The following is a 23,371-nucleotide window of genomic DNA, read 5'->3' on the forward strand; positions in this document are numbered from 1 at the left end:
ATCACCAAAGTCCAGGAGCAGGTTCAGCAGTTGCTGGAAAAAAGCTTGCAGTCACCAGAAAAATCCTGGACGCCGCTGTCCTCTTCAACACCTCAAGAAATACCTCATATTTTGCAAAACTAACCTTAAAATTTCATAGCCAGAGGAGCATCTGCGCGCTACAGTGCTGACCCCACACACTGGTGCGTGAGACACTTTTCAGCAGTCATTTTGCTCCGATTTTCCTCCCAAATGTCTTGAATCCTTCCTCACACTATAATACCAAGTTGTCTGTCATCTTTTTTGTCTAAAGATACCACCTTTTTTAGTTGTTCATGTGTGGCATTCTGGGAATGATTGCTTGCTAATGTCTGAAGCTGTTGGTCAATGTTTATAGAGTTCATTGAGGCCTGAAACAGTGGTATTGCTGTGTTCTTGATTCATTTTTATCTTTCTTGTTCATTGTGTTCTTGTGGTTTGCTCCAGTTGTTGAACGTTGTGTGTTGGGATGGTGTTCATGAATTCTAGGAGGATGTTGTTTCGCTGTGTGCTTCTGATTTTCTACTGTATAGGGGCTGTTTGGTACTGTTAGAGCTGTATGTTGGTTTCTTGGGGCCGTGTCTAAGTCTCTTGGAGCAGTGGCAGTATTTATACATTGATTTTGTAGGGTTGTGGCAGTGCTATGTCCAGTTGCTGGTGACTCGTTCGTGGTTAAATCAACGGTTGACTCATTTGGTCTGGAAGTTCACTTGCGGTTGTTTCGGTTGGTCCAAAAGTTCACTTTTGGAATCCCAAGAGCATTTTTCTCATTGTGTATTTATGATTTACTGTTGTATCGAGGTTGTGTATGTCTTGGGATAGCATCCTCAAATCCCAAAAGTTTGTTTCCATTGTTAGGCATTTGTTCACGTGAACAACCGACTATAACTATTTCGGAGGAAAAGTATTCAAGGTTCCTATAGTATCAAACATCCTAGCAAGCATCTCATCAAATTGCATCTTTTGCTCAAAAGGGTAATCCTATAGTTGGTATGTCATAACGTATCTCTCCCACTAATCCTTGGATTATTGACTTCGCTGCTATTGACCACATGACAGATATAACCAACTTCTTTTCTGGCCTCCAGTATCCTAAAAATCCACCTCAAGTTTCCCTTGCTGATGGGTCCACAACTATAGTTAAGGGAATAGGAACAGTAAATCCTACTCCCTCTATGTCTCCTTCTTTTGTTTTATACATTCCTAAGTTCCCTTTCAATCTCATGTCATTTAGTAAGCTTACAAGGGCACTAATTGTTTTGTAACCTTCTTTTTCCTGATTCTGTGATTATTTAAGATTTGAAGACGAGGAAGACGATTGGCACAGGATGTGAAGCTCGTGGACTCTACTACTTTGAGCCGTCCTTTTCTCCATTGCTTGCATTGCCGCTGCTACATTGCTTCGAATCCATTGTCACTTTGGTTATTTGTCCTTAGACAAATTAAAACAGCTAGTTCCTACTTTGAGCTCTATGTCTAGTCTTGAGTGTGAGTCTTGTCAGTTGGCAAAACATCATTGTGTTCCCTTTCATTCCTGATTCAACAAATGGACTTATAGTCCTTTCATGCTTGTCCATTCTAATGTTTGGGGTCCTAGTTCTGTCACGTTGAAATTGGGGGTTTTTACATTTGTCGATGATTACTCCAGGATGACTTGGTTGTATTTAATGTAAAATTGTTCTAAGTTGTTTCTTTTGTGCCTTCTACTCTCAAATAAAGACTCAATTTGATATGCTAGTCTAGATACTTCATAGTGATAATGCCAAGTAGTACTTCAGTACCTAATTCAGTACCTATATGACTAATTTTGGTGTAGGATCCATTAGTCATCTTGTGCGCACACTCCATAACAAAATGGAGTTGTAAAACGAAAAAATAGACATTGTCAAAGTCACTCGTACCCTATTGTATCAAATGAATGTCCCTAAAGTTTTTTTTTTGGAGTTATGTTGTGCTCACTGCTTGCTCTCTCATTGATAAAATGCCATCCTCTGTCCTTGGTGATAAAATCCCATAGTCAGTTTTCTTCCCTAAGGCTCTTTTGTTTTCCCTTTCCTTGTGCATATTTGGTTGTCTTTTTTTCCATCAGTTAACTACAAGAGTAGATAAGTTGGATCATCGTGCTATCAAATGTTTTTTTTATGGGGTATTCCTATACTAAAAATTGGATATCGATGTTATAACCTTACTTTATGTCGATTCTTTTTCTCTTCTTTCTCTTCTAATGTGACATTTTTTGAGTCTACACGATACTGCTCTGATTCCTTGAGTTCTGTTGACCTTGATGAGTCTCTTCTTTTGCCTAGCCTTCTCGATCCTAACTTATTTCCTTCGTCCTGGCATCCTACATCTTCATCCAGTTTGAGTCCTTCTCGTCACTTGGATTGGCCCAATTTGCAAGTGTGCACACGATGACTCAAGGGAGGAGAGCCTCCTCCAACTTCCACTTCTACGCTTGTAGTTCCCTTGTTAGATGATCCTCTTCCCCAAGTTGTTAATCCTCCTATTGATGTTCAAAAAGGTAAGCGCACTTGTACCCAACATCTGATCTCTAATTTTGTTTCTTATGATTTCTTGTCACCCTTATACTACTATTTTGTTAGTACCTTGTCTTCTATTGTTCTTCCCAAATCTAATTTTGAAGCTGTGTCCCATTTTGGGTGGAGGGACACAATGATAAAAGGGATGCATGCTCTACAAGAAAATGATACGTGAGACTTGGTATGTCTCCCCTTTGATATGTCGGTGGTTGATTGTTGTTGGGTGTATACTGTGAAGGTTAATCCAACTGGTTTCCTGGTTCGATTGAAGGTCCACTTTGTTGCTAAGGGGTATACTTAAGTGTATGGCCTGGACTATTCAAACATGTTCTTCCCTGTAGCCAAACTTGCCTCAATACCTTTGTTCATCTCCTTAACCACCACCTATCACTGGCCTTTACACCAGATAGACGTGAAATACTTTCCTACATGGTGATCTTCAGAAGGAGGTTTATATTGAGCAACTACTTGGGTTTGTTGCTTAGGGGGAGTTAGGCTTAGTGTGTTGGCTCAAGAAGTCGCTATATGGTTCAAAATAGTCTCTAAGGGCATGGTTTGGTCGCTTCAGAGCTCTACTACTTGAGTTTGACCTTCAACAATGTGTAGTAGATCATTTTGTAGTTTATTGTCACACTTCATTCAAAAGGATTTTTCTTATTGTGTATGTGGATGATATTGTGATTATTGATGATGATGATCAAGGTATTTAGAGCCTAAAGCATTTCTTGAAAAATAAGTTTTAGGCAAGGGATTTGGGATCGTTGAAGTACTTGGGCATAGAAGTATCAAGATCTCGTACTAGAACGGTCTTGTCACAGGAAGTATGTTCTTGATCTTTTAGATGAGACTGGAATGTTGGGATCCAAACTCAATTGATGTATGGATCCTAGCAATAAGCTAGTGTCAAATATGGGTGCTGTTGCCCAACCTAGGACAATATCATAGACTTGTTGTTAAGTTGAATTATTTGACGGTCACTTAATCGAATTTATCTTTCGCAGCAAGTGATGTGATTCAGTTTCTTGATTCTCTGAAAACAAGTCATTTGAATGCACTAATTTGCATCTTGAGATATCTTAAAGGTGCACCTAAGAGAGGACCTTTATATCAGGATCAAGGTCACACCGTCACACTCATATTCAAGGATATACTGATACAGATTGGGCCGGGTCACTTTCCGATAGAAGATCCACAATCGGGTAATGTATCCTTATTGGTAGAACATAGAAATTTGGTTTCCTGGAGGAGTAAGAAACAAACTGTGTGGTCAGGTCAAGTGTTGAGTCGGAATATAGGGCCATGGCTCACATTGCACGTGAACTTGTTTGGTTGAAGAATTGTTGAAAGAACTAGATTTCCCACATTCTCAGTCTATGGAGTTAATGTGTGATAATCAAGATGCCATTCATATTGTCTCCAACCCGGTCGTCTATGAGCGGACAAAACGCATTGAAGTTGATTGCCACTTTTGTTTGGGAGAAACTTGTGTAGAAGCTCATTACCACCACTAATGTGAAGTATGATTTGCAGCTTGTTGATTTATTTACTAAAGCCTTGGGGGAGGGGGGAGGCTCGTGTTAAATTTTTTTGTAACAAGCTAGCAGCATACAATATGCATGCTCCAACTTGAGGGGGAGTGTTGATGGTTAATCTTAGTCATTTTAGCATTTTTAGTGTGCGAATGTTATGTTAATGACTCACTCTAAAAATGAGCAGTGTAGAGACTATCCCAAGTATAGGAGTTCTGTGGTGTAATAATTAGCCCAAAGGCCAGATCGTCTCCTTAAGGAATGCAGATCAGTTTCAAACTCGTGTAAAACAGAAAATGAAAATAAGAGAACAAATTTTTATTGAACATAGTTTTGATTCGGTTTCTGGGGTTTTTGAGAGTTTGTGATAGAATTAAGACAACGTGAACCCTACTTAAGTTTTAACTTGCATAAAAACAACCAACCAACTCACTTATTAAACGATGATAAACCAAAATTAAACTCAACAATAACGTAAGGATAAATACCCAACTCAACGCAATGATATCTTTAACGCAATAAATAGACCTTGCAATATCTCAAATAAATAAGAACAAACTAAACTAGATAATAAATAATGCTCAACTAAATAAATTTAATAATAAATAAACTCAAACAAGCTTCAACTCCAACAATGTCTAAAAAAAAGAACCGACTTTAATAATATAAATATCCCAAAGAAATATTTAAATTCCAACAAAGACTTTAAATAAGAAAAAGACAAACTGAAATTGACAATAAAATTAATTCAAGCAGAATTTAAATTCAAACATAGTATTAAAATAACTATTGAAATAACAAATACGTTAAAACAAAAGAAAACCAAAGAGAGAGAGAGAGAGAGAGAGAGAGAATAGAGAATAGGCCGTAGGTAATGGAGAAGGGAGATGCTCCTGCTGCCCACGGCTCCCAAGTAAGAACTTCACCAAAGCTGCCGCCTCACTGCACACCTTTTTTGAACCCTAAAAAAAACTTGCTAATAAAACACCCTAGCCTCCCTTTTTATTCCTTGAAGCTGCCCTTCTTTTTTTGACTCTTTCAACCCGTCCCAGAGTCCCCTCACGCATGGATGTACACAGCCCCACATCATCTCACGTGCCTCTAGGGGTTCCCTCATCTTTTTTAATGCTCCAGTGCATGCCTTCTTGCTTAGGTATTAAAGCCCAGTTTCTTCACACCGTTGTTGGCAGCCGACGTAGTCTTGTCACAGCGCATGGGCTTCTCTGCATGCCTCCAGCGCCTGGTGTTATTTGCATTTGAAGCCCTGCTCTCCTTGGATTCTCATAACTCCACATGGCCCGGCCTCCTTCACGCATGGGCCTATGTGCTTGGCCCATGCACGTCCAACCCACACGCATCTAAAATTCCCCCTAGGCCTCTTTTTCCTTTCCTCATTAAAGCTGCCTAAGACCCAATCGTGGTCTTGTCATCTTGCATGCATGAAGCCTACAGCCCAGCTACTTTAGTGCACACCCTTCATCCTCGTGCATGATTTTGTTCTTCACACGGCTCAAGCTCACGCATGCATTGCCCGGTCTCTTCAATTTTACACACGCACACGGCTTCCGTACACGGCCTCTTTTCATGCTCATGACCTTGATTCGGACTCCAGCTCACGTACACGGCTCACTTTGCATTTTAATTTCGACTTTAATTTCTAAAAATTATCCTGTAATTATAAAATACGAATATCTGTAAATTTATGACAAAAATATGATAATTATCTTAAATTTATTAAATAAGCTCAATGATTAAAATATTGGACATAATAAGTATTTAATTGAAATGGTAACACTTAATTAATGCATTTAAGTACTCAATTACGCAACTTTGACGCTTAATCACACCTCTCAACTAACGTTTTGTTAGTCTTTGGCAACGGCGCTAAAAACTTGACACCCTCTAAAAATGAGTAGTGCAGAGGCTATCCTAAGTATAAGAGTTCTGTTGTATAATAATTAGCCCAAAGGCCAGATTGTCTCTTCAGGGAATGCAAATCGGTTTCAAACTCATGTAAAACAGAAAAAGAAAATAAGAAAACAAATTATTATTCACACAGTTCAGATTCGGTTTCTGGGGTTTTTGAGAGTTTGTGATAGAATTAAGACAACATGAACCCTACTAAAGATTTAACACACATAAAAACAACCAACCAACTCACTAATTAAACGAAGATAAACCAAAATTAAACTCAACAATAACGTAAGAATAAATACCCAACTCAACGCAATGATAACTTTAATGCAATAAATAGATCCTGCAATATCTCAAATAAATAAAAACAAACTAAACTAGATCATAAATAAAGCTCAACTAAATAAATTTAACAATAAATTTAAAATCAAACAAGCTTTAACTCCAACAATGTATAAAAAAAAAAAGAACTGACTTTAATAATGAAAATACCCCAAAGAAATATTTAAATTCCAACAAAGACTTTAAATAAGAAAAAGACAAACTGAAATTGACAATAAAATTAATTCAAGTCTAAATTTATGACAAAAATAAGATAATTATCTTAAAATTATCAAATGATCTTAATGATTAAAATATTGGACATAATTAAGTATTTAATTAAAATGGTAACACTTAATTAATACATTTAAGTACTTAATTACGCAATTTTGACGCGTAATTAATTAACAAGTGAGAGTTAGTAAGGGCATTATAGTCATTTGTATTTACTTTGGCATATATTATAAATAGAGGAGAGGCCTATCATTATGTTCATTTCACCCAATTATTCAACAGCTAGCATGAAGCTTATGGAAATGTGTCGGATCCTAGAAAGAAGTGGCAATGTTTCTTATGCAAGTGCTTGGAAGTTTATTTCCTAGATTGTATTGTCTTTTTTTTTTCTTTTTTTCTTTTTTTTATCCTTTTCCTTTTACTTGGTTCAGGGTGAGTAATGGTAACAAGATTTGGTTTTGGGAGGATATTTGGGTGGGAGAGATCTCATTGGACATATTAGTGCCTTGTTTTTTCTCAGCTATGTTGGTGCCTTGTCTTTTTATGCTATCTTGAGTTGTCAATGCACCAATTACTTCTTTCTTTTGTCAGAAGGAGACTCTCTTTGTTGGGACTTCTAGTTCTTCAGGAATATTAATGACAGAGAGGTTCATGAGCTTACTACATTGATGAGTGTTGTGGACTATTTTGTTCCCCAAACTAGGTTCTTTTTCTTCCATGTCTTTTTTTTTCTCCTTCATTTAATAAAAACCTCCAATCCTTAAGAGTCAATATCCTTTGAACCATATCATTTAGAAGGCTAAGTTTGCTGAAGAGATCCAAGCTTTTATTTGGACTGACTTTTTGTAGGATTAATGCGAATGACTTGTTACAGGTTTGAAGGCTTTATAAGGCCATTAGTCTAGATTATTTTTATGACATGCCATGAGTCCAAAAAGACAAATGAGCATCTCTTTCTACATTTTCAGTTGGCAAGCCAACTTTGGAACACTCTTTTTTCCTGCTTTGGTGAAATGTGGGTGGTGTCTTTAGTGTGGTGACTTCTTGTTGGTGAGATTTTAGGGCTTTGGAAAAAGTAGAAAAGAAAGGTTTTATGACCTGTATATTGAGGACCTTTTGGAATGAGAGGAATACAAGAGTTTTTAAGGCTCAAATAGCTTCCCTGCCTTTGTCGTGTGATGGAATTGCCCTCTTGGATTCACTTTGGGCACGTTATTTGGGATTTTTTGGGGGGTTTTGTGGTTTGATCTTCAAAGTGATTTGTGGGCAGCAACACTGTAGTTGTTACAGTTGATTCTTGGAGGATGTCTTGTCCTTCACATGTTATTTTGTCTCATTTTTTTAATGAATTCATATTTACTAAAAACAAGTTCCCAATTGGAGTCCATAATGCAATCTTCTCTACATTGTAAAGCCATCTTAATTTGATTATAGCCATCTATGGACGAGAACATGTTGTTTCCTACTGCTGCATCCATTAAATATCAATATTAGGAAGAGGGAAGTCATCCTCTGGACGAGCCTTGTTGATGTCTCTAAAATCCATGCCTGAATTTGGCCATTCTTTTTCTTGACGGGAGCTATGTTCGCTAGCCATGTAAGGTAGCCATTTTTGGTGTTGGATTGGCTTGATTATTCTGGTTTTTTGATGAATTTCTTATTCTCCATCCTTCTACCTTATATTAGAACTCCCTAGAGCAACTTCCAATCTATGCATTCCTAACTTCTCATCCAAGTTGACATCTTTTCATCAGTCTAAGAAAAGACATCCCTATACTTCTAAAGGAGCTTAATAAACTTCAAATGTTGTTCCTTAGGTTGTTCCCAACTTATTAATATAGAGGTTTGGAATATTTAACATCCTCAGCTACATTTATTTCCTCCAATTCCTCCTCTCAAGTCAGTCTTAGACTGTCTTAGGGGCAGGAGTTGGGTCTTGAATTGGATGCACTTCGAGAGAAATGGATTCTTTTCTCTTGGGCTTGTAGTGTATGTGGGAATGCAGGATTGGGAGAGATATCCTTTTGAAGCCCTCTACTCCATAATTGGTACACCTTTTTGTTGTCTAAGCATATGTATGATTGAACCTTCACTTTTTTAGTCTTCTTACCTATTTAGGGATTAGAATTTCCCCTCGTTCTATTTCCTCCCCTCTTCTTCTTCTTAGCTGCCCCCTTCATCTCCTCTCATGAAGGGGCTCTCCAATATGGCAGGAAATGGCTGTTTTTCTGCTTACGCAAACTGTTCGAAGAAAGCTGACCTGGTCGGGTAAGATTTTTGATATTGAAAGGTGCCTTTGCTTTAGGAATAAATATGTTATTCTCACTTCATTGTACCTTGATGTATTGATGATGGGTAGAAATTAAGTTGTGATCATGCTGTTGTTTCCTATTAGTAAGTAGATGGTAGATGCCATGATCATCAAACACATGAAATTTGGTAGAACCTTTCCATCCAAAAATAACATTCTCATACCCTAGTGTTTTCAATGAGTACATGTTGAACGCTTGGATTGCTATGGATTGCCTCACAAGATGTTGTCCTCAAATATTTGCAACCTTGAAGGTGAAGAGAGCATAATGTTCATGGATGTCTTGTTGTCAATGAAAGTGTTCTGAACATTGTGCTCTTCATGTATAGAGGATGATTGTGGTTGGCAAATTTGGCACAAAGACCATGACATTCTTAGAACACCTTTCCCATTGGATGAGAGCCATGGCTGCAAACCCTCATGGAATGAGAGTCCCAAGTGATTAAGGAAAATCATAAAATTTGCAATCTTTATTAAAGCACACACCGCTTGAGCATCCTTGTTCTTTTTGCCTTAGTTAAATGCTCCAACTAAAAAAGTAGGTTGCTTGTTGTTTCAATAGAAACCCAACTAAAGCGTTAGCATGAGCTCCCCTATTATCATGGCAACACCATCCCTCACATTTAAGAGTTCACCATCCACAATCTTTCTTTGGAAAACAATTCTTCCTAAACATCCTGCAATCCTTTGTAGGATGGCTGACAACTCTATTGAAAAAATTGACAATATTTTGGATGATCCTTCCTTAGTTCCTTGCATTAGTAGGCTAGTGCTAGGCATTTGGGGGAGTTGTACCAACTACCAACCCATTTATCAAAGAGAATGTACACCTTGTTCATCTTTCAAGGAAGAGCTTAAGGGGTGTTAGATTTCTTAAGGGATCCTCCCGTTCTGAAGCTTATTGTTGAATTTGTTCTCCATGCTTTGGATTCCATTCACATTGGGATCTATGTTCCCAAATTGGCACTGTCATTACTTTGTACGTGGATGGAATTGTTAGTCTTCAAGTAGCTTTGAGCATGGTATTAAATAACGGCCGTTACGTAGCATAACGGCCGTTATGTAACGGAAAACGTAACGGCCGTTATGTAACGGAAAAACGGGTCACCGATTCTGTTACAGGCCGTATTAGCGGCGAGCCAAAAATTCACATGAGTAACGGCCGTTACGGAGACGTAACGACTCGTAACGGCCGTTACACTAACGTTACGGAACGTAACGTCTGTTACTCCATGTCATGGCCGAAAGCCCCTTACAGCGTACCTCGTCTCCTCGAATATGCTCCATTGTGCGTCTCTCCTTCGTCTGATATCATCATTTGAATCCTCCAAAGTCCGAAGAACTGAAAAGCAGCTTCGAGCGTTCAAACCTTTACATCTGTCGTCTGCAAGTTGAGTTCAGTTCCCTCTTCACTTGAATTACTCTTCGATTCTTCGTCTCCTTCGTACGTACAGTTTCGATCTACTGATCTGAAGCTTCGAAATCCCTAAAACCCCCAAAATCTGCTTTGTAGAGCTTCGTCTTCCTTGGTCCGTCATTCATCTCCTTCGTCCAAGAACACAAAAATCAGCAAGCCTTCGATTCCTCCAAAATTTGGAGGCTTGCAGGTTGCAGCTGCAGCAGACCAGCAGTTCTCTCGCAGAGGCTCGCAACTTCCGCGGGAGTGGGTATTGGGTATTGGGTAAGTGGTAACTGGGGGTTGTGGGTGGTGGCCAGTGGGTATGTAATTTATTATTTCAATTTATGCTTTATTGCTTAATAATTTATTCTGTTTTATTATTTTAATTTATGCTTTATTGCTTTATATAAATTATAAATTTCAGTTTATTTAATTAGTATATAAATTGTAAATTTCAGTTCATTTAATTAGTATATAAATTGTAAATTTCAGTTTTAAATTTAGTTTGTTTTATAATTTCAATTTATAGTTTATATAAATTATAAATTTCAGTTTATTTAATTACTAATTAGTATATAAATTGTAAATTTTGTTTTATAATTTCAGTTTATAAATATAATTAGTATATAAATTTAGTTTATTTATTATTTAATTAGAATACAAATTAAAAATTGTAAATTAATAATGATTGTATAAGTAGAATTTATTAATTAAAATAAAAAAAATAGTATAAAGTTTTTAAAATATAAAATTTATAGAGTTACTTAGACTCTTAGAGAGTTAGAACCTAGAACTTAGAATTTAGAAACTTAGAGTACAGATTTAGTAAATTAATAAATTCTTAATACCTTGAGGTCCTTGACAATTAATAATTTAATATTAGATCTATAATTTATAATAAATTCTAATTTGTACACAATTAGTCAAGTCTCAATTCTTAAGTGACTCAAGTTCAAGTCTATTACCATTTAAATAATTAAATTGTAAGATTTACAATTCTCTATTTATTTTGTTAAATTGTAAATTTTAAAGTAATGTAAATTATAAAAAAAAAAATATTTTTTTTGTAAACAGCACACTAAAATTAATCTAAAAATCATAATGCCTATTAAAAAACATTTGTAGGTTGAATGAAGACCTTTAAAATTCATTAAAAATCATGTATTAATGGATTTCATGCTTATTTTTCGATTTTGGCATGGTTGTGCATGTGTGAAAAAAATTCACGACCGTTACACCCGCTTCCCGTTACGTAACACCCGCGTCTCCCGCGTCCCGCGACCGTTACGCGACGTTACCCGTGATTGCGATTTCGAACCATGGCTTTGAGTAATAAAAAATGACAATGCTGAGTTCTCCAAATGCATGGGGTATTCAATGAGCATCCCTTGGATGTAAAACCTTAACAATCTTTCACTCTTCGATCTATTCTTGGCAAAAATTCTTCACAAGAGCATCCTATATTGTCCATCAAATTCTTCTAAGAGTTTTGATGCTAAGAATTTCTTGCGATGAAGATGACATATATTACTATGTCTCCATTGACCTTTGTTTAAGTTTGGCATTGGGTTGTGTATATGTCTTTTGAATCATGATAGTCATCCGACACATTGACATTGCATGTCTCCACAAAATATATTAGAAATTCCTAGGTGTTATAGGCATGGTTCGAAATCGCGGTCGTGGGTAACGTCGCGAAATGGTCGCGGGTGTCGCGGGTCGCGGGAGACGCGGGTGTTGCATAACGGGAAGCGGGCGTAATGGTCGTGAATTTTTTTCACGCATGCACAACCATGGCAAAATTAAAAAATAAGCATGAAATCCATTAATACATGATTTTTAATAAATTTTGAAGGCTTTCATTCAACCTACAAATGCTTTTTAATAGGCATTATGATTTTTATATTAATTTTAGTGCACTGTTTACAAAAAAAAGCATATTTTTTTATAGTTTACATTACTTTAATGAGTAAAAAGATGTAGAAATGTAAGAATCAATTACTTAAAGTCATAAAGTTACTAAAAATGAATCAATACTCAATAGACTTAATACTCAATATACACATTACACATACACGAATTTAAAAAGTGATTAATATCAAATATCAATAAATAGTTGAAAATACATGAATACAATATTACAAATTTATAACATAACACATGTCACCACAAAAAAGAATGACGTAGAGGGTCTTCATAATTTGCATCTGTATCTTGAGATTGGGATGAGAAATTATCTCCCTATCCTTGTGGAAATACATAGTTGAATGAACCTAAGTTTGCGTCATTTTGTTGTTGCTCTTGAAAATGTACTGGTGATGAAAATTCTCCTGAATAATGTCTATAAGTTGGGGCAGGGGCAGGGGCAAGGGTTGGTTCTAGGTAGTGTGTAGAAGAAGACTCACTAGATCTTGAGATTCTTGATCCATTGGGATAAAAATGTGAGTCACGAGATGCATAATGTGGATATGCTGGATGAGATCCATATGATTGTGATGATGAACCATCTAAACCAAAGTCGCCAAAACTACGAACCACACCATATGAATCTTCAGTAGAATCACTAGGGTCACCACGAGCACTCCTTCTCCTGGGTTGTGAAGATTGGTTCCCTGGAGGAATACCCAAGTCATAATTTTCAGGTATGTCATGTAGTCCATAAGGATCAGAAGGATATATATCCCTTGCAAATGATGTCCCTGTATTATATCCATAATTATATTCTACACCGCCGCCTCCACCACCACCACTGCCACCCCCCCCAACCCCAGCTCCAGCACCACTATTACCATCATCATCACTTGGTGGGCTCAAACCAAGATTGTCATCACTTTGTGTACGTTCAGGGCTTGAACTTGAATCATCATGCGCGTTTATTGGTGGTTGATCACCTCCTTCTGTAGTACCACCAACTTCTTCATTTAACCAATTTGAATTGTCCTGACCGTCGAGTAGTGGTGTCTCTCTCTCCTCTAACCATTGACTTAAAGGATCATCTTCTTCGAAAATGTAGTTCAAATTGATAGGATTGAAACCCTCTTCAATTTCTCGTTGCCTTCTTCTCATTGTACGTCTTAACTTTAACCTCATGTTGTAATGTACGAAAACAAGTTTTTGTAGTCTCATGTACTTTAATCTATTTCTTGTTTTCGTATGGATGAGGCTAAAGGTGCTCCAATTATGCTCACAGTTCGAAGCTGATGTGGTCTGGCTAAGAACTCTAATTGCTATTCTTTGGAGCTCAGGAGCACACAAGCCATAATGAATCTACCATTCAGTTGCATGAATAATTAAAAAGAGTTTTATGTCAGTATAGCGTATATTTCAAAAGTCAAATTTGAACACAAAGAGAGAAAATAGAGTCATTCTCCATTATTTAGCTATATAGCCATATTTACCAGGATTTGTTTGTTTCACTGTCCTTTGAGCCAACGGGGTTCCAAAAGTCTCCTGCCTATCTCGATATAGCAACAACTAAAAAAGGATGATTGTGAAATATAATTAATTAATTAGATGTATTAATAATTATTCTTGAAAGTATTACAGAATACTAGAACAACTCATTATTCAATTTAATGAAACCAATACTTACTTGATTAATAGCCCGAATTTGAGTATTTATATCGGGTACCAACTTGGTTATCACTTTTTTTCCCATCAATGACTTTTCTAGCAACTTCAGGAGAGGGTGGGGCACCATAAAGAAATTGTGGGTTCAAAAAATACCCTACAATTAAATTTAGAAACATAATAATCAATAGTTTTCTAATGCAACTATGCATAATTTAAAAGTTAAAATAATAAGAAATTGTATTTGATTTACACTTACTAGCAACGTGCAAATCTTGGTGCAACTAAAAACTTCACCAGTTGTCAATAATTTTCCAATAGTCTTTGTAAAACCGGCAATCTTTTTGAAAGACTAACTTCGCCCTATCAATTGCCTCATATATGAAGCCTATGGTTGGTTTTTCATCACCATCAACCAATTTAAGAACTTTCACCAAGGGTTCTTGCACTTTAATTATATCAGAGGCCTTTTGCCAAAACTCTTTGCCTAAGATAATTTTCTTTGAATCATATGCTAGGCCTGATTTTGCCATTCCAAATCTTGAGTTTTTCCAAGCATTAGATGTAAACATTTCCCTTAGTGCTTGTTTATGCCTGACAATAGTCTCCAAAGTAATGAAATTTGTGGCAAATCGAGTGATGGCAGGGCGAAGTAACTCTCTATTATTTGTGAATTTCTTCATGAAATTCACTGTCCATGTGTGGTTGTAAATAAATGAGGTTATTGTTCTTGCATCTTCTAAGACCTTCTTCACGTTACTTTTCTTACCAATATCTTCAAGAATAAGGTCTATACAATGAGCTGCACATGCTGTCCAATAGAGATTGGGCCTTTTCTACATTAATAATTTTCCTCCTGCCTTCATTGCAGCTTCATTATCAGTCACTACTTGGACAACATTTTCGTCTCCAATTTCTTCAACCACCTCGTCCATTAATCTGAAATGAAATTATAGATTCAATAATTACTACTATTTAATTAAAAACATGCAAGTCCATAATACTATTTACATATACAATTAAAATTAGAAAATTACCTGAAATAATATTCAGCTGTTCTGCTTGGGACATCAGAGGCATCAACTGATTTATGAAACACGGTGCCTCTATCGCAATAAACTAAAAAGTTTATAAGGTTTTTTCTAGTTGGTCCTGACCAACCATCACACATAAGTGTTACACCTTTCTCCTTCCAAATTCCAGCAAAAGAAGCTATATAATTTTTCATTTCTTGATACTCTTGCTCCAAATAAATTTCAGATATCTCATAGGGTGATGGACCCTTCACTCTCTTTCCAACCTCTGCAGCAATATCAAGCATAGGCTGCATAAATGAAGAGTTAGCTACATTCGCTGGAATCCGATTATAAATTAGGAATTTTCCAACCGCTTTTCCTAATTTACTTCTTAAACCTTTCAGTAACTTTGTGTTGATTTTTGGTTGTTTCGCACTCTTGCTTCTTTTTAAAATAGGATCCATTGCCTTTAGTCTAGCTTCAGGGGCATCAGGATTGATCCATTGTCGTCCACTACCTCCAGCTTCTCGACCACTATAAGATCGAGCTCCTGATCTATTGAAACCATTGGTAGCACCACTGCCAGAGCCACCTCCCTCTTCATAAATATTACCCCTTCCAGTTGTTCTTGCTCGAAATCTTTGTCTCTCTTCCCATTGTTGTTGTGATCGTATGCTTTCTTGTCGAGCAAATTTTAAACTTTCTTCTTCCAAGTCTTCTTCATCGCTCAAATTCTCAAAATCTTCTCTAATTTGGGCTTCTGCTTCTTCTTGCCTTTTTTGTTTATTTCTTTTCTTCTCAACATACTGTTGTAGATGTTTCATCATTTGTTCTCTTACTTGTGTGGTCACATTTGAGCATTCAGCTACTTGACCCTTTTTATGTGCCAAGTGTTGTTTCAAGCGTGTAATGCCCCCTTTGATTATCTTTCCACATAACTTATACATAATAACATGTCTATTACCGTCCACCGCAGTACCAAAATGCCATCCAATATCCTCAGTAGGTAAGTTTTCATTTCCTCTATCACGTGACATATTGATAGACTTAATTTGATGATCTCTACATAAAACATAAAGAAAATACAAAGTTACAACCTTTCTACAATGACAGGAATAATATAATTAGTAATTTAGTGAATATTAAATAATAAGTACTAAATAGTCCTAATTTTAAATACTTATTATGTAAAAATAAAGTATAATATTTGATTAAAAATAATAAGTAATGTTTATTATTTTTATATTTAAATAAACAAAATTATAAAATATTAGATATTTTATTACAAAAAAAATATATTCCTTTATCTTTAAAAAGATATTTTCATTATTTTTTATAGCTTGATTTTATTTTCATTTATAACTATAAGAAATTAACATTGTAATTTTAAAGGTGAAAAAGATTTTTGCTCTACTTTTATATACATCACAGCATCACAAATAGAGATCCATACATTACAAATTGACTATTTAATTTTTTAAGCATTTTCTTACTATATGGATTAAAATTAAATTTTTCTACAAATTCTAGTAGTAATTAGTAAAAATCAGATTTATTAATGTATTAACAATTAGGTTAATTTTTTTTATTAAGTTATCATTTTTTACTTTATTTGATAACTAAAAACAAAAAATAGATGTAAACATTTATTTTACCTAATTTTAAATTTAAGGTCAAAATGATGTTTTAAAACTTAAAAAATATTAATAAATAGGGTCACCCTACTCAAGAAATGGCAAGTAGATACACACGTAACATAAAATGGGTGACAAATGTTATTTAATTTTTTTTTCTTTTATAATATGAATATTATTTAATATTTTTTCAATAGATGGGAGTGAATATGATATCTTCTTTATCAAAATGACCACTTTGTCCTGCTGAGATAAATAGTATGTTAGCCAATTGGTGCCATGAATTAATTTTATTTCTATAAGTTTGGCAAATCCTAAGACTAAATATTATAATAATTGTGCAGAGTATTCCTTGGAATTTTTTAAGAATGGTGAAAAATAGAGCTCAATTAAGCCTAGATAATATAAAATGCCATCACATGGATGTCTTGTGTACATACATTATTTTAATGCTTTGTTTACGATGGTGAATGCAGTAGTGGATATTCGAATATTATTATAAAAAAGGCTTCAATTATTATTGGTAAATATTAATTATTTACTAACCTTAAAAAATATTAATTATATACTATTAATAATTGCTTGCTATGTCATGGAATTAATTTTCATAATTATCTTTCAAAAAATATAATACAATTAAAATATTTATAAATTAAGAAAATTTTATTTTACATAATTATTAATGATTTCTAATTTTTTACTCTATTAAATTATTATTTTTTTAATTCAATTTAACAAACCTATTTTACAACAAAATATAATTTAAAAAAAAAAATATGATGATAAGTGCTATGGGTGTTGAGTGTTGAGTGTTAAGAGTGTCTTATACGCTGGGAGCCAGGAGTCGAGTCAGATCGAGAGAGGGGAGGGATTCGAGGGAACTCGGAGGAGCCTCGAAGGAGCGAAGGCTGTGAAGCGCAAAGCAGCGATGACTCCAAGCTCCGACGTTGAAATCGAGAGGCTGGCTGGTGGCGACTACGACGACTGGCGGAGGAAGGTGCCGATGGGCTATCGGCGACTCGTAGGGGCAGCGGAGTTGCTGCAGACCTGTCGCCGGTGACTCGCCAAGCTGCTGCAACTGTAAGTCTGCAATTCCTGAGTCCTGGAAGGCTGCGAAGTGCGAAGATGAGTAGATCTGCTCAGTGCGCTCACTCTCAGGCTTCGAAGCCTTCTTATTGCTTCGGCCAACAAATTTTCAAGGTCAGTTTGTAACTTTCCATTTTACCCTTTGAATGGCAGATGGGTGTGGGGACTGGGGAGAGGGGGAAAGCAGCGCTGCTGCCTGCAGCAAAAAGCCTTCAGCGAATCTGCGACTTGTCGGCCATGTAACGGTCCGTAATGGACCGTTACGACGTGTAACGTTGGGGTATCGGCCGTTACGGCCATGAATTTTTTCCGAGCCGCATTATCTGCCCGTATCGGTTTCGGGGCCTCCGATTTCCGTTACGTATCGGCCGTTACACTACGTAATGGCCGTTATTTAAAACCATGGTTATAGGTCTTGCCATTTAAATTTGGGATACGTGTAATCCTTGGTAAGGCTTGGAGACATATTGAGTCCTGTAAGGCAAATTGAAATTTACCTAGAATACAGGATTTCTACCTTGTCTCTAAAATTTTGTCTAATTCCCACATAGTCATAGTGGGAAAAATTAGATCTAATAGTAGTTGAAGGTATGGAGTGAGGTTTAGAGGAGCATGTGAAGTGGGTCTCGTGCTCAACTTGGATTGTCACGTGCTTTTATCACACGTCTAGAGGAACAATAGTCATTGTTCCCATTTGGAGGTAGGTTGGTTGAGGAGGCTGATATAGTCTATTGATGATGTGAAATCCAAGTGAATATAGAACCATTTGACTGATGGTGGCCACCGCTTGATTAGGTTTTCTAGTGTTATCCTGGAAAAAATCCTACACCATCTTTGGGGAGGATTGAAATGTTTGCATCATCTACGCATGTAGGTGGCAAAGTCTTAGGGTTTTTGGCATTTGGTAGGATGATAATTTAGGTCCATTCATCATTTTAATTAGTGGTAATGGTCCGTTTAATGTTAATGTTCGGTTGTCGTGGATGTACATAAGGGGTAATGGACACTGCATCTGTGAATTCATATTTTGCATTAGCAAACTTCTTAATAACATAGACTTACATGTTTTGATCCTAGAAACCTATATACTAATACTTTAAATGATCTTTTAGTTAATTTTAATCACTTTAAATATAACATATAGTACAAGTATAGGATGTCATCTTGGTTGCTTTACTTGTTATTGCTGAGAGGAAACATGCGTTTGCTACTTTTCACTACTTACATAGATTATAAGTGAAATTCAAACTAAGAAATCATGAATATGAAGAAATATACAGTGTAGAATAACATCTTTTGTACCACTTTAGTCATTAATGGAAGGAACAAAAATGTATACAATAGGACATATTTTAGTTTCCAAACTAGGTGTAAGTAAAACAGGAAAAATGAAATAAAATTGAAAGAACTTAGAAATACAAACATATGTAATCTAATGAGAGAAAAAGTTGAGTTTATTTGAATGGTAGTTATTTAAAAAATGCACAGAGTGTCAAGGAAAATATAACTAAACCCAAAAAATGATTTTCTTTTTAAATTGGAAAATCTCTAACTAAATAAACCAACTGGAAATATGGAAAAGGGGTTAAATGCAAAAAAAAAGAAAAAGAAAAAAAGACTCATAAAGTTGTTTTATGATTCACATCCAGTCTGGCACTGTAACGGCATGTTACAGACCATAATGCCAGTTATGGTTGTGAATTGGAGCACCTCCAAGATATTACCCTGTAATGGTTTTGGGAGCTGTCAATACCGCTACGTAATGTTTGTAACAGCCATTATGCACTAGTTTTAGAACTATTGAGTCCTTTCCTTTCTCCATGTCTTGGGCATGTTAAATGTTTGAAACTTCTTATTAAGTACCAGACCACCTCTTACATAACCCTCTGCACAATCACTCTCCCTAGTAGAGTTCCAAAATGTTGAAGTTCTTTAAAGGGAACAAGAGCCTGCATTGTACACTAGGAATAGATGTTCTAGCGGGGGTCCAAAGAGGAGAATTGGGCAATGCTTGGAACTTAAAGCGTGTGGGTGGCAGGTGAGAAGGTTTTGATGGTTGGAGATAATTTGTGAATTTGAGGGATTCCAAAGTTTTTTTGGGGTGGGGGTGGGGGTGGGGTTGTGAGAGTGAGTGGCAAAGAGAGGGCCCAATTACCAAGTACCAAAGAACACCTCTAAAGTATGATTGTTGGTACGTGGTAGTTATAGGGGAGAAGCAAACTTGGTGGTTTTTTATCCTCCAATGAGAGAATGCCTCCAGTTCCCAACCAATGAGAAAGAGATTAATTGGTGGTTTGATGGTGACACTTGATCATGGGGTGAGAAGAAAAAAGGATGTGTCACAAAGGGCATGTGGCAGATGCTTGACCAATTTATGGAAAAGCTAAGTGGTAGGGACTCTCCTTAATAAGCACTGATTCTAGTGCACCAAACCATGATGCCAGAACATCTTAGGACTGGGATTGGTAGACCATGTTCTGTGTCTTTAGACAAACCCTTGGGTGCACATATTATTAGTTCGACCTCTTTAAGGGTGTAAGCCAACGTGGTTAATAATTGGATCATAATTGTGCGGCGTGCGCCCACATGTTCAATGTGGGCCGATTTCATAATTCAGGGAAGAATTGTACAATAATTTTTTGAACACCACATATTAAATGCGGGCAACGAGACTAGAACCCAGGACCTCTTGTTTACTAGATATGACACCATGTTAGATTATGACTTCATCTAAAAGCTTTAAGCTGTTAGGTTGGGGGCCAACAATGCGTATCAAGCTTTAAAAGTTCAATGGTTTTGTTCCAAGCTGGGCCGGGTCAATTTGTCTGCTGAGGGGGGATTGTTTAAGAATATACTTGAATTGTAGAGGCAGCTTTGGGATATTGTATTATCTGGTTTATGGAGGGTATTTTAGTCTTTTAATTACAAGGATGAATCAAATCTTGGACAATCAGCAGCATGATCTCTAGTTTAGATCCCTTATTTTCTTCATCATCTTTTGTTGAGATATATTTATTTTAGGTTACCAATTGGAGGATTTTGGTTTTGTTACAACTTGTTTTGTGGATATATTTTTATTCTAGTGTGTTGACTGTCATTGACCAAATGAATTCCATTATGAAAATGGTATACCTGGAATGTATTTTCTTGATTTTTTTTTTTGTTTTTTTTAACCATGTCAAATCATGTAATTATTGTGTATTGATTTTTCAATTTTGTCTGGATTGTATATCATTTCATATCGTGCATCTCCAGTTCTTTTCATAGTCAAATACCAAAATAAATTAGCTATTGCATCTCAATTATAGCAGTTGAAACTTAGTTTTGTTTGGATTCTGGGAGATCAGATCCCTTCCTAATTGCTTTTCTTCTCTACATATGCAATTAAGCACACCTGAACTAAGAAAATTTGGTAAAAAGAACATTGAAATAACCTTTATTCTATGAAGTTGTCTATTAGATTCCTTTCACTTTCAGAAAAATTACTTGCATATATTAGTGGCACAAAAATTAAATGCAATAGTTACTAAGACAAAAGAACAACATTTATGTGAGACTGATGGAGGTTGCTACAAAAGCAATTACAGCCTTAATATCCTATAGCATGTATCTGTAAGGTTTTAGAAATGCTTTCCAAGTTCCATGTATTTTGTGGGTGTTGGGGGGAGGGGAGAGGAGAGGAGTAACAAATGGTTAATAGCCACAAGTTTCTTAATCAAGAGTGTAGGGAAGTTCACATGATTTTTGCGAGGCCATAGCTTTAGTTATTTATTTATTTTTCCCAAGTAAGATGATCTGGGTGATATTGAATATCATTGACAAAAAAATGGGAGTTATCATCTGTCATAATTTTTTTTAAACTATGATTTTTATTTGCATTGCCCCCGCCTGGGGGGGGGGGGGGGTAAGAGAGTAGTAACAAACTGTTAATAGCCATAAGTTTCTTAATCAAGAGTGCAGGGTAGTTCGCATGATTTTTGCAAGAGACTGGCTTTATTTATTTATTTTTTGAAGTAAGATGGGCTGTGTAATGCATATTAAATTTCCTTGACAAAAAAGGGAAGTTATCATGTATCATAAATTTTTTATAATTATGATTTCTATTTCCATTAACCAAATAACAATCAGCCAAAAAAATCAGTATGCAATTTTTGAAGGGTAAGCAGTGGCCTTAAGGTCGTGTACCTCTTGAACTTTTTCATATCATATTGTACCTTTGAAAATTTGTTTTTGATTTTATTTGGAAAGACTCATTTATATGTTTTGAATGTCGTATCCCAGGTATAACATGGCATCAAACACTTGGACGAAGGAATCATGTGTTCCAAGAAAGGGCCCCATTGATTCTGAATTTGGTTTTGTTGTATTGGATGGGGAGCTCCATGTAATGACCCTTCTTAATGGAGCTGACTCAGTTGAAACCCGAAGGCCACGGCATCAAAAGAAGTCGGCAACATTGTTCATACAGATTTACCATCCTGGGAAGAAGACATGGAGATCACTGATCACGAAGCCACCTTTCCATTACCTTTTTGATTTCAAATCGGCAGTAATGTGCACCATCCGAATATAATCTCAGATGACATGTTGTTAGCGCAGTTATTCTTTGCTTAAATGGTTAAATGATTCAACGGTAGGTTTGTCTGTATAGATCTTTTAGTCCTCTGCTGTCAGCATACTTCCTATGGGTTGTACAGATTGATGATGTTATTGGTCCTGGACTCGTTGGGAAAAGTATCAGTTTATTCTGATTGGATCCTAGTACCTATGAATTGTATTGAAATCATTGTAGTTGAATGAATGTAGTTCTATATTCAATTTGAGAAGTGCAGCTTGCTTGTCACCAGTAATTTTTTGTGGTTCTATTGAGGTTTGTGATCCTTAATGCAATCTCTTCATTTCCACTCATGCTATGGCATTTTTAGATAGATTTTAATTTATGGTCCCTTCAGTGATTTCTCATTTTTCTTTTTTCTTGTTTCTGTTTTGAATCTCCTCTCTTCAGTTGAGCATTTTTCTTGGAGATCTAGCACTGCTGTAGGCTTTAGATTTGAATGTGTAAATTTGAATAAAATACAAAAATTATACTCAGTTACATGCAATACCAAATTCAAGGCTCCAAACTGTATACTTTGAAATGCTATGTCAAAAAAATTCTCCTTTTACTCATTATTAATGTCTGTGAACTATGAGCAGGCTTTCACTGTACGTTTCCTTTTGTTTTCTAGTGAGGGTATCAAATTATACTGGCTTATAATTTGGATTGCCTTACCAGTTAGGCATCATTTTAAGAAATGTTTTTGTATTTAATTTGTTGGCATAAGTTTGAATAATCCTTTGACAACATTTCTTAATGAAGGGCATTAATTAGTGCCCTAGCTGCACTCGTTAACAAAAACCATTTTAATTTATGGAATTTTGGTTTAATATGAGTAGAGCCTGTAAATAGAGGATTCTTTCAATCCTTGAGCTCATGCTTTTAAAATTGGTTATATTAATTAACCCAATGATTTTTCTTTTGAAGAAGACGATGATAAAATATCACTAGCTGAGTGTGATAGGACACACACACACACACACAACATGCGTTTGCTTATATCTCTCCAATCGACTGTGTTGGGCCTTCTCCAATTTAATTGTTTTATTTTTATTTAACAGCCTCACTTATTAAAAAAAAAAAAAAAAAAAAAAAAAAAACCTCCTACACGTGTCCCACCTAATGAGATGACACTGTAAATAGTGTGATCTCCAGGAAATTAATTAATCATGTATACACTTGTTTTAAAGAGTAGACATTTT

At 35.9% G+C, this 23,371-nt stretch overlaps 1 protein-coding gene across 1 annotated transcript in view; it reads left to right on the forward strand.

Moving 5' to 3' along the window:
- Nucleotides 1-22,398, forward strand: part of LOC131155721 (F-box/kelch-repeat protein OR23) — a 34,501-nt gene extending 12,103 nt beyond the window's left edge. The window contains exon 2 of the mRNA XM_058109078.1: nucleotides 21,854-22,398. Coding sequence (XP_057965061.1) covers nucleotides 21,854-22,145 — 292 coding nt within the window. The 3' untranslated portion in view covers nucleotides 22,146-22,398. The remainder of the gene's footprint in view (nucleotides 1-21,853) is intronic.
- Nucleotides 22,399-23,371: the final 973 nt, after the last annotated feature.

The sequence above is a fragment of the Malania oleifera genome, chromosome 5, assembly GCF_029873635.1.
Source record: "Malania oleifera isolate guangnan ecotype guangnan chromosome 5, ASM2987363v1, whole genome shotgun sequence".
Classification (NCBI taxonomy): domain Eukaryota; kingdom Viridiplantae; phylum Streptophyta; class Magnoliopsida; order Santalales; family Ximeniaceae; genus Malania; species Malania oleifera.